This window comes from Balaenoptera musculus, chromosome 5, assembly GCF_009873245.2.
Source record: "Balaenoptera musculus isolate JJ_BM4_2016_0621 chromosome 5, mBalMus1.pri.v3, whole genome shotgun sequence".
Taxonomy (NCBI): Eukaryota; Metazoa; Chordata; class Mammalia; order Artiodactyla; family Balaenopteridae; genus Balaenoptera; species Balaenoptera musculus.
In genome coordinates, this window is record NC_045789.1 from 134748713 (window position 1) to 134766558 (window position 17846).

At 38.9% G+C, this 17846-nt stretch overlaps 1 protein-coding gene across 2 annotated transcripts in view; it reads right to left on the minus strand.

The window, feature by feature from the left end:
• Positions 1-222: 222 nt before the first annotated feature.
• SLC7A11 (solute carrier family 7 member 11) overlaps positions 223-17846 on the minus strand; it is an 89476-nt gene continuing 71852 nt past the window's right edge. For both annotated transcript variants that reach the window (XR_005019964.1, XM_036852743.1), the window contains exons 11-12: positions 17440-17617; positions 223-5339 (exon numbers count right to left, since the gene is read on the minus strand). Coding sequence is in view for 1 of the 2 variants with exons in the window: in XM_036852743.1 (XP_036708638.1) it covers positions 5272-5339; positions 17440-17617 (246 nt within the window). In the remaining variant the exon portion in view is untranslated. The remainder of the gene's footprint in view (positions 5340-17439; positions 17618-17846) is intronic.

Genomic DNA, 17846 nt, shown 5'->3' on the forward strand with positions numbered 1-17846 from the left:
AATGTGCTTCAGAGCATGCGCAGGAGAATGTTAATCAGTAGGAATAAGCAGGCTCTAACTTCACAATCCTCGTTTCAGTCAGGCCCGTCACAACCCAACCAGTTATACAGCTGTAACATCCAAAGGCCTAATCTGTTTTCCCACAAGATGCTGTACAAAATACCCTGTTGCACAAAGTACTCAAAATACAGTCACTGCTGCAAAAGAGATTAACTGTGCATGTCTTTTTTTTTTTTTTTTTTTTTCCTCTCCAGTTTTCAACATGGCCTTTAGAGGCTTCAACAAGAGGTAATAAGGATTCAGGAGGCAAGTCTTTCAACCAAGAAATTAATTCATTTGAAAGTCATACTTTTAAAAATAAAATCAGTAGTGTATATGTTGAGGGAAAAAAAGTATGCTCACTTTCAAAACAGTGCATCCATCTGTATGGCTCCTAGATACCTAATGCTCCACAGTTTCTTGAGAGATTATCTATAAAACTGTTAAGGCACTTATTGATACTATAAATGTACCCTTGATCCAAGTAGCCAAAATACACACATGTAACAGATAACTATTTGGAGACCGTAACCATCCTCCACTGATATTTTAAAGCCAACGGTAACAGAGAGAAGGGAGCAGGGACGCACAAGGGCATAACCGAAGTGGTAGTTTCAGGCTAAGAATATCAAGTAATTGTATAAAATTAAGACTCACTCCTATCTTGAAAATATCATGTCAAAAAAATAAAACATAAAGGGAACCATTTGATTAACTCAGAGGAGACAGAGAACTGGTTCAAAAAGATCAAGTTATTATCCTGACGCGATCGTAGGGAAGGGCAATTATCTTACAACATATGGAAAACTGGTGAACTTTCTCTAAGACCATGACGTACACCTCTGTGAATTTGTATCAGACCTAAAAATAGACCAAGCATTTATTTTGAGACTCCAACTAATTTGAAAATGCGACAAAAAGAAGGATTATCTCCCAAAATTGGCTATTAAAATATCTTTTTAAGTACAGTACTAATAATACCTAGAGGTTACACTTTCAGGTATTATATATATTGAGATAAATTAAAAATACTGTTTATGGGAAAATTAACCTAAAATACATTTATAGGTAATAATTCTTTTACCTATATATAAATAATGTAAACAGAAGCTGCCAAGATGACTCTATCTACTCTAATTTATATCCACCATGATCTTCTTGTCAGTCACACAATGCCATGCTTTAATTCCTGACTTTGAATGGTTACGAAAGTAAATGTAGCTCTGTAAACATTATCAGCACCAACATACAGTATATCAAGTAGGGTGAAATGAAACAAGGTTTTATTTAACTAAAATCAAATTTCTTGACTTCTCTGCATTCAAATTTCAAATCTCTATATATTTCTTTCCAAACTAAGAAAAGGAGCTACAATTAAAATCCCATTCATTATTTTTCTATCATTCAGAATTGACACATAAAATATGTCCAAAGCGAAACTCTCTCCTTATATATCACATATAATATGTACTATGAGAAAGCCACTTAGTTATATAGAGATATTTCAATTAACTCACAACTTTATTACTTAAAAATATATCCTACAAATACCCCATGCCTATTTCTAATAGATAAAGTAATGGGAGTACTTTGACCTTTCTCACAGGGACAGATGCAGATTTTTTTTAGGGCCAGAAGTATATATAATTTTGCTACCCTTCTTCAAGAAACGTAATATAAAATTCCTAATGCAAAATTAGGTACAGGACCTAGGAAAGGGCATGTCTAAGTAAGGGGCACTGAAGCTTACATTTCATTAGCTTTTAGGGGATTCACAAGGGCATAACCGAAGTCCCTGTGTACAGCAGACAGTTAATTTTTAATATTTCTCTGATTATATTGCATAATAAGTTAGACCAAAATATCGTTCCCTCCAATCACATACTACCTTTCATTTCCTGCTACTCTGACCTTTAGTCTTCTATCTTTTCATAACCCACTCCTCAAATATAAGAAATCAGCTATAGGTCAAAGATGCTCCCTTTCTCAGTTAGCATTACATTCATCTCAAATAGAGATAATAAGCTTCCTGAAGACTGATTCAGTTCAACATAGAATTCTATTGAGTTATGTAATTATACTCATGTTAACCATCTGTTGATATATCAAACAGCAATTGGGGAAACAACTGTACCAGACACATAAAACAATGTAGAAACTTGTTTCAACTTGCATATCTTAGTGTTAGAGAAACTGCCATGAATTGGAAATGTAATTTAATAATCTGTCCTAATTTTGTGCCAGCAGAGGCAGGGGAGATACGGTATAAGCACGTACGCAAATGTGTGCATACAGACATCTAACGTTTATGTTTGGCACTGGAGTCAGCCATCTTTTCTAGGGCAAATCTTTAATCTCCTAAAGAAAGATAAGAAGAGGGTCTACTCCTAGCTGACCAAGACACCAGTTATAATAGTCAGTTTTCTTCATTCAATCTTAGAAAAATCTCAGAAAACTAGTCTAATATTTTTTAAAAGGGGTCAAAAACGTTTACTGAAATATTCATAATTGTGTAAGGAGAATCATTCCATTTCTCCTAGCAAATTGTTTTAGCTTTGGACGTCTTTACTAGATCTACTAAATTCATATTTAAATACTTGAGAATCTATGTACCAAAAGAGCAGAACATTTGAAAATAGTATATTAGCCATCGTAAACTATATTGGCTACTTTTACCTTTTTGTGTTATAATAAACTGATAAAATGTATTTAAACATTTGAATATGCACACTGGTACAAATGTATCACATCTAATAGTTCGATATATGAGAAAAATATATATGAGAAAAAATTTTCCTAAATATATGAGAAAAAATTACTTAGCATAAAAATATATATACATATAAAAGTGTTTAGGAGAGTTTTCAAACTAGAATCTGCTTGACATAATATCATTCCAAATAAATGTTACGACTATTGAATGGATGATTACAGAAGCCCTGTATCTTGTCATGATGTATCCTAAGGATAAGTAGAAATACAACTTAATCATCATCGCTTTAAAAAAAAAAAAATTACTGACTGACTTTCCATCTGGTTAAAATGGTATTACAATGGCATTAGAAATTTAACAATGCAAAAATCATTTTTTAAAATGATGAAAATAATAATGAATATGTAATCTAGTTAGCTTGTATAATGACATATTTAAAGAGAAATTAGAACCAAAACTAAAATAACTAAAATGAGGAGACCTATCTTCCACTTTTGATATAAGCACATTAACCTCAGGAATAATCAGTAACTATACAAACTTCTCCATGAGACTTTACCATTTTTTTTTTTCATTAGGGGAAAAAAACAATTCCAGGAGAGTTTGCTGGTTTAGATTACATGGGCCTAGACTGTAAAAAAGAGTATAAAGGAAATCTGTTTTCACCTATAGCAACAATTTAGTGGGGACAGATGTAGACAAATGGATATAAGATGTACAGACTACAGATCAAATTCTGAAAATCCATGGTAAGAGAAAAAGGAAGGAATTTTTATAAATTCACTTAAAGACCCAAACACTACGTTTGGCTCAAAAAATTTCAATCTCAGATATATATTAAATTGAAATTTAATTAACTGAAATTTAATTAACTGAATTAAATTTTGAAATTGAAATTAATGAATTGAAAATTAATTAATTGAAATTGACTCAAATTATCATCATTTCTACTTTGATCAACTGTCTATGAACTCTCTATTTCTGCTCTTAATGATTTTAATCAGTGTAATTCTTCCAAAAATTCTTCTTTTCAAATGGACAAAAATTACAGAATGAAAAAATTCTGGCCATGACTATTTACTCTGAGACTTAAGTAAATAATGGTTAACAAATTTCATCATTATATTATTCTTTGAAAATTCCACAGTATTTTCTAAACCCAGCATAGTAATACCTGTCTGAATATATACATTTCATGTACAGTTTCTTTCAGTGAATTTGTTATCAGTTATCTCTTTTACTTTGTCAGGAAATTACTGATAAAGCCTAGAGAGAGAAATGGAAACATTCTTAGAAACATGAGTTGTAAATCTTATTTAGCAGTGACATTTCTTCCTTAATTTTTATGTAAATATATGTCTTTTCCTAATTGATCTGGACAGTTTTGTCCAAAGAGATATTTTAACAATATAAAATGTATAAAGAAAACGTAAAACTGTCAAAATTCATCACCATGTAAAAACAGCTATGAGATTTTAAAAGAATGTTCAGAAACACTAACAATGTATGTAGAACTATAGAGTTGGGCATAATATTTTGGGCATTTTCTTTCTTGGTGATTTCCGTCTTCTGTTGATATTGTAACTTGAAGATTTAAAAATGCACATATTTAGATGTATTTATCAAAGAGTAAATTATTAGTGAAACACATGATCATGCTTAAGAGGATTTAATACCAAACTGACTATTGCTTTGCTCTAAGAAAGGCGTTACACCCTTTCCTGATCAATTAGGCTGCCATGAAAACAAATGGCACGTAACTACGGAGCTTCCTGATAATGAGTGAAAAAAATCCTAACATAATAAATTCTCAAGCATTTTTTTTGCTTAAACATAACTCCTGGATTTGCCTCATAAACAATAGCCCCTAGAAACTCTTCTTTAATGTATTCATCAAAATTAGGCATACCCCTAATTTTTTTTTCTTTTTCAAAATGCTCTGGGTATAATCCATTAAAACATGAATGATATCTAAGTTGATATCTGTGGGAAGCAATGCAATGCCAATGTAAAATAAATTTCTTTCTTTCCTCTGTCCATAATGATGACATACACTTTTTTTTTCCCCAGAAGAGTAGAAAACAATTTTCACAGTACAGTTATCTATAGTATATAAAAATTGTTTTTACAAAACCCATATTAAAGAAAACATCTCAGTTTTCAGTCTGAAGGTTCTTAGCCATAAGATATGTTATAGAAAAAGACCACTAAAGTAATTGCCGTTCTGTAGTCTTTTTCCCTAACCTCAACAGGTAGGTATCAGGGACTCAATGATCATGCGAACTTACGGTATAATTGCATATCAGCGTTCTACAACTACATGGAGTAATAACTAAATTTCTTAGAAACCAGTTTGAATACACTGGAAGACTAAACAGAAATAACCGATTTCTTTAGTCCATCTCCAAAGTTGCAATCCTCTGGATTTTTATAAAAGGAGTGAAGATCCATTTTTTGTTTCAGCCCTTTGGGCAGAAACAAAGCCAAGGATAGATTGCCAAGACTTCAAATGCATTAATTTATAATTTATGACAATCTTCTTCTGGTACAACTTCCAGTATTATTTGTAATGTTCTGGTTGTAATGTCTACAAAGAAATAAAGAAGAGAAATTTAAAATGCACAGAAATCAGAAATGCATAAAAACAGCAAAATGCAAATTATTTGGGATTGAATATTGAAAACTCACAACCGCCTATCTCATAGAGCACTTTCAAGAATTATTAATTTCATTAGAATCCTATCATGCTCAATTAATTTATTAGTCACCTCTGTAACTTCCCATGATGGTTTCTCAGCAAGAATACATTAATACCGGGGCTTCCCTGGTGGCACAGTGGTTAAGAATCTGCCTGCCAATGCAGGGGACACGGGTTCGAGCCCTGGTCTGGGAAGATCCCACATGCTGCGAAGCAACTAAGCCTGTGCACCACAACTACTGAGCCTGCGCTCTAGAGCCCGCGAGCCACAACTACTGAGGCCACGTACTGCAACTACTAAAGTCTGTGTGCCTAGAGCCCGTGCTCCGCAACAAGAGAAGCCACAGCAATGAGAAGCCCGTGCACCGCAACGAAGAGTAGGCCCCGCTCGCCACAACTAGAGAAAGCCTGAGTGCAACAACGAAGACCCAATACAGCCAAAAATAAAAATAAATAAATAAATAAAATTTATTAAAAAAAATAATACATTAATATTTTGCGTTCAAATAAGGACTTTTATTCCTGAACCAGGAGGCTGAAAATATTTTGAGACAATAGGACCAAGATATAAATAAATGTTCAAAAATACACTTCATATTGAGTCTAAAGTTGGTTTGTTGTTTTTGCACCTATGAGAGTACATCCAACTCCTCAGCAAAATCAGAAGAATCAGAATATAATTTCCAGTCTCAAACTTGTAGTGTATTATTGAGCAAAACATTTTATCTCCTAGGGCCTCATTTGCCTCCTCTATAGAATGGAGGACTTGGGAGTGACGTCAGCAAGACGGAGGGCCGGGAGGCCCCCACCCCCAAAACAAGCAAACAAAAAAGAAAACCAAGAACAATAAACAGTTACAAATGGAAGAAAACGGCTCAGGGAAAGCTCTAGACAACGAAGAAGCAGCAGCAAAAAAGCTGGCAGAGCTCAAACATCAAGGATGGCCACATACAAAAGCAAAGGAAGCATTTTGCCCCCATCACCCCATCCCCCAGTCGGGAGCTGCTGGGCACCAGGAGGAATGGTCTCAGTAAGGTCACCACGTGGGGAGAAGGAGAGCAGAAGGGCCACAGCAAGCCTCGCCACTGTGGATGTCTGCAGCTTTTGGTGCAAGAGTCTCTCGGTCTTCAATGATGTTGACCCTGGCTGATGGAGCAGCCTGTAGTGCCCCCTCTTCTGGATCTACTCCCAGAGGCTGGAGACGTTGCTGAGGTGACACCTGCCCTCAGGGGTCCCAGCTGTTGCTGTGCCCCGCTCTCACACATTGGGTACCACAGCACATCTCCATATAGGACACCAGAGCGGCCATTGCTCTTTGCCCACCCCAGCCCCAGGTTGGGGCCTTGCTCCACCATTACCAAGGCAATCGCCCTGACCTGAGCCGTGCCTCCTGGGTCCCAAGTCATGCTTTGGCTGCCCGAATTGGCTGTTGCCCTGGGCCTCACCCCCCTGCCCCATCCCAGGTCAAGACTCTGAACTGTCATTGCTGAGATGAGTTCTTACTGCCTCCCAGGTTCCAGGTTCTGGCTCTGACTCATCATTGCTAAGGGCAATGCCACTATCCTGAGTCTCACCCCCATGGCAGGTCTGGTCAAGGCTGAGACCCTTCATTGCTGGGGCTGGGCTGCTTCTACCCTGAGCTCCGCCTCTATCCCAGATTGAGGCTCTTGAACCATCTTTGCCAGGGGTGCTACCACTGCCCTGAGCCCTGCCCCTCAGATTTCAGGTCAGGACTCTGACCCATGGAGGCTGGGACCAGGCTACCACTGCCCTGAACTTCACCCCCCATCCCAGGTTGCGGCTCTGAACTGTCATTGCCAGGGCCTTGCTGCCACTACCCTGTACCCAGTTCCCTGAGTCCCAACACACAGCTTTAACAAACAACTACCGGAGTTGTACTATTGCTATCCTGTGAGCGCTCCCAGCGGGCGGGGGGAGGGCTGGGGGCAGAGGTCAGTCTTTGACCTACCATTCCCAGGCTGTGCTACTACTGCACTCTGCCTTTTCTGCCCAAGCCACCACTGCACCTTGTCACCCCAGGGCCCTCGTCACTGCCGTATTCCCTCTCACCAGCACAAGTCACAGTAGTGAGCCCTTGAGACCCAAGTACCAGTTCCACAGGATATCTGCACATGTCCATGCCCTAGACACCTGTGTCACAGCCACAGCACGTGTGCCTCTGCTCCAGGACCCTGGCACTGTGGTAGTTCCATGTGTGCCTGGTCCCTGGACCTCAGTTCCAATACTGCTCTGAGAACTCTGAGTGTCAGCACATCAGACCAGGCACCAAGAGGGGTCTCCTCAACTAGAGGCTCCTCCCAAGAGCAAAAAAGTAGAGGAGAGCAGGAAGATGTCAGCAGCCTTAGCCTCTGAAGATACCAATAGCCCTACCTGCCACCTATAGGTCCTCTGCAGCCTTAGCCATATAAGAACCCCACAGTCTGGCCAATTTCAGCCTCAGCCAGTGGAGTGGCATGGAGACTATATCACTGTGCCTTCTCGGGAACCAAAGACACTGCATCACGCTCAGCAGGAGCTCTAACAGCCACCTCCAGGGGAAAGTCTTTCCCTACTGAAGCCAGTCTGAAAAGACCGGAAGAGGTGACTTCATCCTCAAATGCACAGATATCAACACAAACCCATCAGACACATGAAAAAGCAAGGAAACATGACACCACCAAAGGAATGCAATACTACTCCATTAACTGCCCCTAAGGAAATAAACATCTGTGACTGATCTGAAAAAGAATTCAAAATAATGATTTGAAGGAAGCTGAGTGATATGTGAGAGAACACAGACAGATCAATGAACTCTGGAATAGTATATGAACAAAATGAGAAACTCAAAAAAGAAATAGAACTCATTAAAAAAAAAATCAGAAATTTTGGAGAAGAATACAATGAATGAAATGAAAAATGTAAGAGCTTTGACAAGTAGGCTCAATCAGGCAAAAGAAAGAATCTTGGAGCTTCAAGACAGACCTCTTGATATTATCCACTCAGAGGAGAATAAAGAAACTAGAATAAAAAAGAGGAAAGGCTGCATGAACTGTGGAACATGATCAAAAGAAAAATTATCCATATTATGGGAGTCCCAGAAGGAGAAGAGAAGGAGAAAGATACATAAAACTTATTTAAAAATATAATGGCTGAAAACTTTCAAATCTGGGGAGAGATACAGCCATCAAGTTACAAGAAGCTCAAAGATCCCCAAACAGATTCAACCCAAAGAGGTCTTCACTGAGACACATTATAATCAAGCTCTCAAAAATCAAAGACAAAAAGGGAATCTTGAAAGCAGCAAGAGATAAAAGAATCATCACATATGAGGGAATCTTGATAAGGCTATCAGCAAATGTCTCAGCAGAAATCTTACAGACCAGGAGAGAATGGGATGATATATTCAAAACACTCAAAGAAAAAAAACTACCACCAAGAATACTTCACCCAGAAAAGCTGTCATAGAGAAATGAAGGAGAGAAAGACTTTCCCAGGTCGACAAAAGCTAAAGGAATTTGTAATCATTAGACCTGCCCTACAAGAAATGCTAAATGGAGTTCTTTAAGCTGAAACAAAAATAGGCTAATTAGTAGCATGAAAATAGATGAAAGTATGAAGAAGAGGGAACACTTCCAAACTCATTTTATGAGGCCAGCATTACGCTGATACTAAGTCCAGACAAAGACACTATAAGAAAAGAATATTACTGACCAATATCCCTGATGAATACAGATGCAAAAATTCTCAACAAAATTTTAGGGACCCAAATTCAACAACACATTAAACGGATCATTCACCATGACCAAGTGGGTTTTATCTCTGGAATGCAAGGATGCATTCAACATAGTACTAAGCCAGAGCAATTAGGCAGAAAAATAAATAAAAGGTACCCATATCAAAAAGGAAGAAGTAAAATGATCTCTGTTCACAGATGACATGATCTTATATAGAAAATCCCAAAGACCCCTAAAAAACTGTTAAAAATAATAAATAAATTCAGTAAAATTGCAGGATACAAAACTGACACACAAAATCAGTTGTATTACTACACATTAACAATGAATTATCTGAAAAAGAAATTAGAAAGCAATCTCATTGACAATAGCATCAAAAAAATTAAAATACCTAGGAATAAATTTAACCAAGGAGGTGAAAGACCTGTATACTAAAAACTATAAGACTTTAAGGAAAGAAACTGAAGAAGACACAAACCAATGCAAAGATACCCCATGTTCCTAGACTGAAAGAAGTAATATTGTGAAAATGTTCATATGACCCAAAGTGATCTACAGATTCAATGCAATCCTGATCACAATTCCACTGACATTTTTCACAGAAATAGAAAAAAACTATCCTAAAATTTATTTAGAGCCACAAAGTCATCCTAAGAGAGAAGGACAGAGCTGGAGGCACTATAATACCTGATTTCAAGCTATATTATAAAGTTATAGTGATCAAAACATTATGGGGACTTCCCTGGTGGTCCAGTGGTAAAGAATCCACCTACGATGCAGGGGACGCGGGTTCGATCCCTGGTCAGGGAACTAAGATCCCACATGCAGTGGGGCAACTAAGCCCACACGCCCCCAACTACTGAGCTCACGCGCCTCAAGGAGAGAGCCCGAGTGCTGCAAACTACAGAGCCCACGCGCTCTGGAGTCTGCGTGCCACAACTAGAGAAGATAAAACCCGTACGCCACAACTAGAGAGAAGCCTGTGCACAACAGTGAAGAGCCTGCGTGCCGCAACTAAGACCTGATGCAGCCAAAAATAAATAAATAAATAATAAATAAATCTTAAAAAAAAAACCCAGTATGGTATTATCATAAAAACAGGCACATAGATCAGTGGAACGGAATGGAGAGCACAGAGGTAAACTCCCACATATATAGTCAACTAATTTTTGCCAAGGGTGCCAAGAACACACCATAGAGAAAGGATAGTTTCTTCAATAAATGGTATTTGGGACAACTAGATATCCATATGCAAAAGAATGAAACTGAACCCCTACCTCATGCCAATCACAAAAATTAACTTGAAATGGATCAAAGATTTAAATGTAAGATCTGAAACTATAAAACTCCTAGAAGAAAACATAGGGGAAAAGATCCTTGATATTGGTCTAGGCAATGATTTCTTGGATAAGCTACCACAAGCACAGGCAACAGAAACTAAAATAAATAAGTGTAATTGCATTAAACTAAAGAGCTTCTGCACAGCAAAGGTAACAATCAATAAACTGAAAAGACAACCTACAGAATGGGAGAAAACATTTGCAAACTACACATCTGATAAGGGACTACTCTCCAAAATATAAAAAGAACTCACAACTTAATGGCAAAAAAGAAAATAATCCAATTTAAAAATTGGCAAAGGACCTGAATAGATATTTTTCCAAAGAAGCTATACAAATGGCCAAGAGGTATATGCAAAGGTGTTCAACATCACTATTCATCATGGAAATGAAAATCAAAATCACGATATCACCTTCACCTTAGCAAAAGGATGGCTTTTATCAAAAAGACAAGAGATAACAAATGGTGAGGATGTGGAGGAAAAGGAACCCTTATACACTGTTAATGGGAATGTAAATTAGTATAGCCAGTGTGCAAAACAGTATGGCGGTTCCTCAAAAAATTGAAAATTGAACTACGGTATGATCCAGCAATTCTGCTCCTGGGTATGTACTCAAAGGAATTCAAATCAGTATCTCAAAGGTATGTCTGTACACCCATGTTCACTGCAGCATTATTCACAGTAGCCAAGATAAGGAATTAACTTAAGTGTCCATCAACAGATGAATGGATAAAGAAGATGTGGTATATATATCACATCTGGAATATTATTCAGCCATAAGAAAAAAGGAAATCCTGCATTTGCAACAACATGGGTGGACTTGGAAGACATATGCTAGGTGACATAAGTCAGACAGATAAAGACAATACTGTATGATATCACTTATATGTGGAATCTAAAAAAACTGAACTTGTGAAAGCAGAGAGTGCTTACCATGGGCTGGAGGGTGGGGAAATTAAAGAGATGTTGTTTAAGGGTACAAACGTACAACTAGTAAATATATAAGTTCTGGAGATTATAGTCAACAATACTGCATTATAAAAGTTGCTAAGAGACTAAATCTTAACTGTTCTCAACAACAACAAACGATAAAGATGTTTACCATGATAAAGACATTGTAAAGGTGCTAGCTAATGCTACTGTTTTATCTACTGCAATATATAAACATATCAAAATCAACACTTCTTACACCTTAAACTAACACAATGTTATAGGTCAATTTTATCTTAATTTAAAAATTAATTAATAAATAAAGAAGAATGAGGGTCTTGGACTAGATCAGTGGTTCTCAAAGTGTAATCCCCAGACCAGCAACATTAGAATCACCTGAGATACTAGAAATACAACTTTTGAAGCCTCATCCTAGACCTACTGAATCAGAAACTGAAGGTAGGGCCCATAAACCTGTGATTCTGATAGACGCTAAAGTGCAGGGGTCACTGGGCTAGGTGATTTCTACGGTCATTTTATCTCGACCGTCTTAGAACTCTGTGACTCCACTTTCCTGAGATATTAGTTCTTGTCTACCTCTTATCTCTGTAATTGGTCTCCACAAAAGCTCTTCAAACTGCTACTGGTCCTGAAGCCCCTGGTGCCTATTGTCTTGATGGTTTTCAGAGCCACGTCATCTCTCACCCAGACAGGCCATCTTTCTCCTCTTTTATGACTTGTCACCTGTAAGAGTCCCTTCCAAGCAATATTTAATGCCACTAAAAAAGGTACGTTTTTTCATCCTTTATTTTCTAACAGTGTTCCCCAAAGTTGTTTTCCTCAGCACACTGATTTTTATAATATACATTCATTACAAAGGGTCCAGCATCATTCTGGCAAATGGTAAACTCTACGTAAACGTTTCTCGAACGAATTCTATTTTGTCACAGCCCACTCTTGACATTGAGATGTACATGGAGCACAAGGGGGCGCTCAAGAGCAACTGAAGTTCATGTTTACGGAAAAGGGAAATGATAGAATTATCCTAGAAAAATAGACTGTGGAAAAGTAGATATCAGTCAATAGTAAGGGTGATGTCTTCTGCAGGCAGAGATGGAGCTAGGACTAACTGATAGCTTTAAATAACAAGAGTTCTGCCGTGGTCAAATGCAAAGCAGTGGGGTTAAGGGGACATGCTCTGCAGCCCTTCCTTTCTGGAGAAGTCCTGCAGTCGCTACTCAAACTAGTCTCCATAACGACAGCCGTTCTTGAGTGTGTGTGCGTATGCACACGCGTGTGTGTGACTATTTACGCATTTGTCTACTGAGATTTTTTTTTTTAACTTTTTTTTTTTTATGCAGCATCTTCTCCTCCATGCCCCAAACGAAAGCCTTTTCCAAAAGTGTGTCTCTGTATTCTAGAGCCCCCAGCCCTCGGCTTTCTTAGACATCTTACTGACCCATGTCACAACACTGCATGGGTTCCAGACAAAGGGAGAGCAACTTAAGAGATCCTGTTGCTTCGCTCGTGTGACATTCTCCTTCCTGAAAGCTCCATTTGGATCTTCTATTCAGTAGCACTCTTGGGGCCAAAGAACCTCTCTCCTGGTTCTACACACCCAGTAGAACCTCCACGCTCAGTCAGCCCTGTTGACAGTCCCTCGTGTGGCCTTCTTATGCTCTCTCTTGGGATCTCGAGATTTAAATAATTTTCATCGTGATGGAGGTTTGAGCAGAGTGACTGATTTGGGCTCTGAGTGACTTTTGGAGTCCTACCAACTTTTCCCACCAGGTCATCTACAGCCATGGGGGTCACAGAGCGGTACTCAGCGGACCCAAGTAAGCCTCTGAGGAAGCTTCCTGCTTGCCCAAAAAAGCTGCAGAGCATGTGGTCTCCAACTACATCCCTACCCATATAGGGCCTTTGGCTTTGGGGATAATCACCCCCTGACAATATTTCTTTAAATAAAGTTGAGCCATTGAGCCTGCATGTGGTGTTTTTAGTTATGTATGCTATAAGACCAAATAGCAATTGAAATATTTTTAGCTTTGCCTTCCATGTTCAGTAGTTGTTTTTGAAATCCGTTGAAACAACTACTGCCCTTGCAAAATCTGATTTACCCAATCATACCTGGTACAAGCGTGGGAACTACAGCCAAAATGGAATAAGCCTATGAAACATTAGCACAAAACCAAGCTTCCCCAGAAATCATAATAACAGTATCTATGCTTTTCCTTTTTTTTTTTTTGAAAAGCCTTCGAAACCTTTTCACATGCATGGCCCCATTTTACCCTTACAGTGAAGATGGTTTGGTAAGAAACGCAGGCAAGCTTAACTCATGTAAAACATCGCACCTCAGTCTTCGTGAAGAGTCTGTCAAATGCATGCGGCAGCTTTTAGTGAAGCATCATAAACAAACTGATCACAGCACACCGTATGCAGAACATGCTTTTAGAATTCTGGTTTTGCAAAATCCGTGTCCACCACGACGGACAACAGTCATTTTGCTGGTGCTGCCCGGTATGATTCTTTATAACTAAAGATTCTGTTTAAATACAGCTGTCCTCCACATCTCGCCCAGAGCCAGAGGGACCAAGTTCCAGACACCCACTCACTCCCAGCTGTGATGGGGTTGGACGGATAAAGAGATGCAGCTGAGGAAAACGGCTGTGGGGAGCCCTGGCTGGGGTTTGCCGGCTCCAACATCCCCATGAATTTGAGTATGTCAGTGGGGTATCGGTCCCCTCTTCCTTGGGTGAGAAGCTTGTGTTTCTATAAATAAATAGATCCAGACGAATTAAGCACTCCATCACAGATGGGGGAAAAAAGCTCTCTGCACATCCGACTATTCCCTTAAGAGCACATTTTCTTTTCATCCCAGGAATGCTATCAAATGAAGCGTGGTTCAATACTGGCATCCTGTGGCCAGAGAAATTCATCAAATCTCTGAAACTCTCAGCTCCTCGGGTTCTGAACGTTCTCTGGCTATCTAAACTCAGTAGCCTGTCTCCGTTTTCTGAACGCTGTTCGGTGACCTTTTTTAATGGATGCCCCCCTGATAAGATGTATTTTGATAAACTATCATTTCACAGGGATGATCTGTTCAGGTATAATCGGGAGAAAATAAGCGATCAGACCAAGGCTAAAGAACGTTCCCCAGCAGAACAATTTGATGTTAACTCTAGACACTGCTCCATGCAGGGGCTCTCTGGCTCCAAGTTTACACTGAGTTTCTCCCTAACAACAAGGAGGCAACTGGGAGAAGAGGACCCTGCTGTGTTGTGTGTCTGTGTGTGAGTGCTTTGTTTTGGCCAAAGGCTAGGAAAATACTTGCTACGGCCGCAATAAATATTATGAATTTTCTCTATTTTACTATAAGAATGCTGCCTAAGAGGAAAATCGAACAAAATTACAGAGGATTGTTGCTTTTCGCAAACTCCCTCGAAAGGCAGCTATAAAGATAAAGGGTTACAATGATCGCGGTTTAAAGGCAGAATTGCCACGCTCCCTGGTAAGACTCAATGGTGTTGTTGAGAACCAAATAACCATTATGGGACTGCTACTTGCTGCTACTTTCACGAATGGCTAACACTACGTTTAGAGTCCTTGGAGTTGTTCAAAACGCCATTGGAGACAGAAAAATAACAGAAAACTTCAAAACTACATGAGCATGGAAAAACATCAAAGAAGGAGCAAGCATGAAACCCAGTAGTTGATATGTACTGGCAAAGAAATGGAAGGAAATATGCACATGTTAGCAGAAGGAAAGCATTTTTAGAGTTGGCTGACTGCAAACAGGAAGGACAAAATGCCTACTAAGTGGGAAAGAACAAGGAATGTATTCTTTCATCATGGTCTCTCACACTGTCTTCCAACTCTAGGGCTACCCACTCTTTCTTCCTAAATTCTCATGGTTTTCCATGCATTCAGGGGTTTTAATTGTCTCTAGCCAGGATCTGAGATGGACACAGACCCCCCCCCCCACCCCAGTGGTGAGTACTAATCTACCCTTAACATTGGTAACGAGCAATCCTAATGGTAAATACTGTTTAACAAGACTTGGATTTGTTTTTCAGCAAAGGATCTCTATGTATTGCCTACAACAGAGAAAACGTAACTAAAAATATTCTACCGAAAACCAGTGTGATCTAACAAGACACAGAGATTAAATACCCTGCTAGGCAATCCGTGTGCCTGTGTAAGCCTTGAAGAACCTAACTTTTATAGTAACACTTCTTCTGGGAATAGTGTTGCCAGCTAGGAAACAAAATGCAGGTATAAATAGTAGTATAAGGTCTAAAGATGTCAAACACCAATTAAAAGCTAATAGTAGTAGCAGAAGTCTATTTTAAATGACTAGCTTCTAAATGAGTTTGTGTAGCACACTAGAGATGCAATATATACACAAAGTTGTTTGTTTTTTATTTTTAGTAACACTGACATTATTTATTAATAATTTTACCAGCAATCTCCCTGAACTTTTTACTGGGCTTTAAAAAATTAATGATGGTAAAGTAAGTAAATTAAAATGAATGAGAAGAAAAAAAGTGGATTTCTAATCTCACCAACCTCACCAGCAAGAACCTATCTGCTCCTCTGGATAAAGTTCTCCCTCCCTCTCTTCCCACAGGTACCCAATCTAAAAAGAGCATGAATTTGAAGTCCAGCATATGTGGGTTCAAATCCCAGCTCAATGGTTTAAAATCTATACACCTCAATTCTCCATCTCCCTGCACCCTGGTTTTCCCATCTGGGTATAGAAATCAACCAGTTCACACGTGGATCTTGTGGACGATTGAATGAGATGATGTGAGGAAAAGAGCTTCACTGGCAGAGCCCCTGACAGAGGCTGTTCCTAAGCACCCTTCCTACCTACTGATTTTACTGTATTTTCCTCTCCTCCAACTCACCTGGTCACCAAGCTCTGTTGGTTTTTCTCCTTTAATATCTTTCACTTCCTCTTGGACCCTGCCAACATCACCTGCGCTCAGACCCTCCTCAGTTCTGTCAGGATTACTGCGATAACCACCAACCTCTATTTTTGAGAATGTCTTCAGCCTCACGCTCTCTAATCCATCCTCACTGCCCGCAGCCCCCCACCAGGATGTACTTTTATAAAGTACAAAACCGCCTGATTTGGAATTCTAGGTCTTCTACTTAATATCTGCATGACTTGGAACATGGGATTCTCCCATACCATAACTCAAAATCTGTAAAATGGGGATAATTTTTCCTGCCTCACAAAGTTGTTATAAGAATTAAACAAGGTTATATATGTGCTAACACATAGAAATCACTCAGTAATTATCAAGTTTCTTCTCTTGATTCTTTTTTTTTTTAATATTTATTTATTTATTTATTTGGCTGCACCGGGTCTTAGTTGTGGCATGCGGGATCTTAGTTGCCTGACCAGGGATCTAACCTGGGCCCCCTGCATTGGGAACGCGGAGTCTTAACCACTGGACCACCGGGCAAGGCCCCTCTTGATCATTCTTGCTGTTCTTATGACCCTCCATGATTCACCAATAGGGTGGTGTTATAATAATGATATTTAAGCCCTTTGCAGGCTCTACCTAACTCCCCACCAAATCTCATATCACTCATTAAGTAGTATGTTATCATACAGAATCAGTAAACTATGCTCAACCCAGGATAAAAACAATTAAGTTAGTAAGGGATTCGGAAGAACAATTAGGTCGTTTACAGAACTGCTGATAAAATTCTATCGAAAAATTTGTTCTACTAAGAAGTGATTAAAGCAACTGAAACTCAATATCCTGAAAGGATTCAGTGGCTCTACCCTAAACATCCTTCCCACCTTTTCTTCTACCATTTCTCATTAGAATACAGTAATGTATTCAAACTAGCAATTTCCCCACTTATATTTTCAAACTTTAAGGTATGCATGTTACATATGTACACATAGATGGGTTTTCTACAACATGGTCTCTCAAAAGGTCCCGAAACTGCTTAAAAGTCTTACCTGACATTCTTCTAAACCACCTGGGTTTCTTGTCCCATATAATAAAGAGATAGTAGGCAGGGACCCCGGTCAGAGTGATGGTGAAGCCAATCCCTGTACTAAATGGGTCTGAATAAAGGGAAAGGGCGACCATGAAGAGACACGTGAAGGAAAACAAAGCTGGGATGAAGAGCGGCACCTGGAACACAGCACAGAAGAAAATCACTTCAAAGGTGGTTCAAGAGACAGCAGGTGGATTCAAGATGAGCACATCAGTCATGTGATCAGGTGATAACACCTTGATCACGTGACCAAGTGACAGGCACCATCCTACCATACCTTCGTACCAAAATCTCTTGCATAGGGCACAGAGACTATATTAAACACACTCCTTTAAATTAAAAAAAAAAAGCAAAAAACTTTGGGTA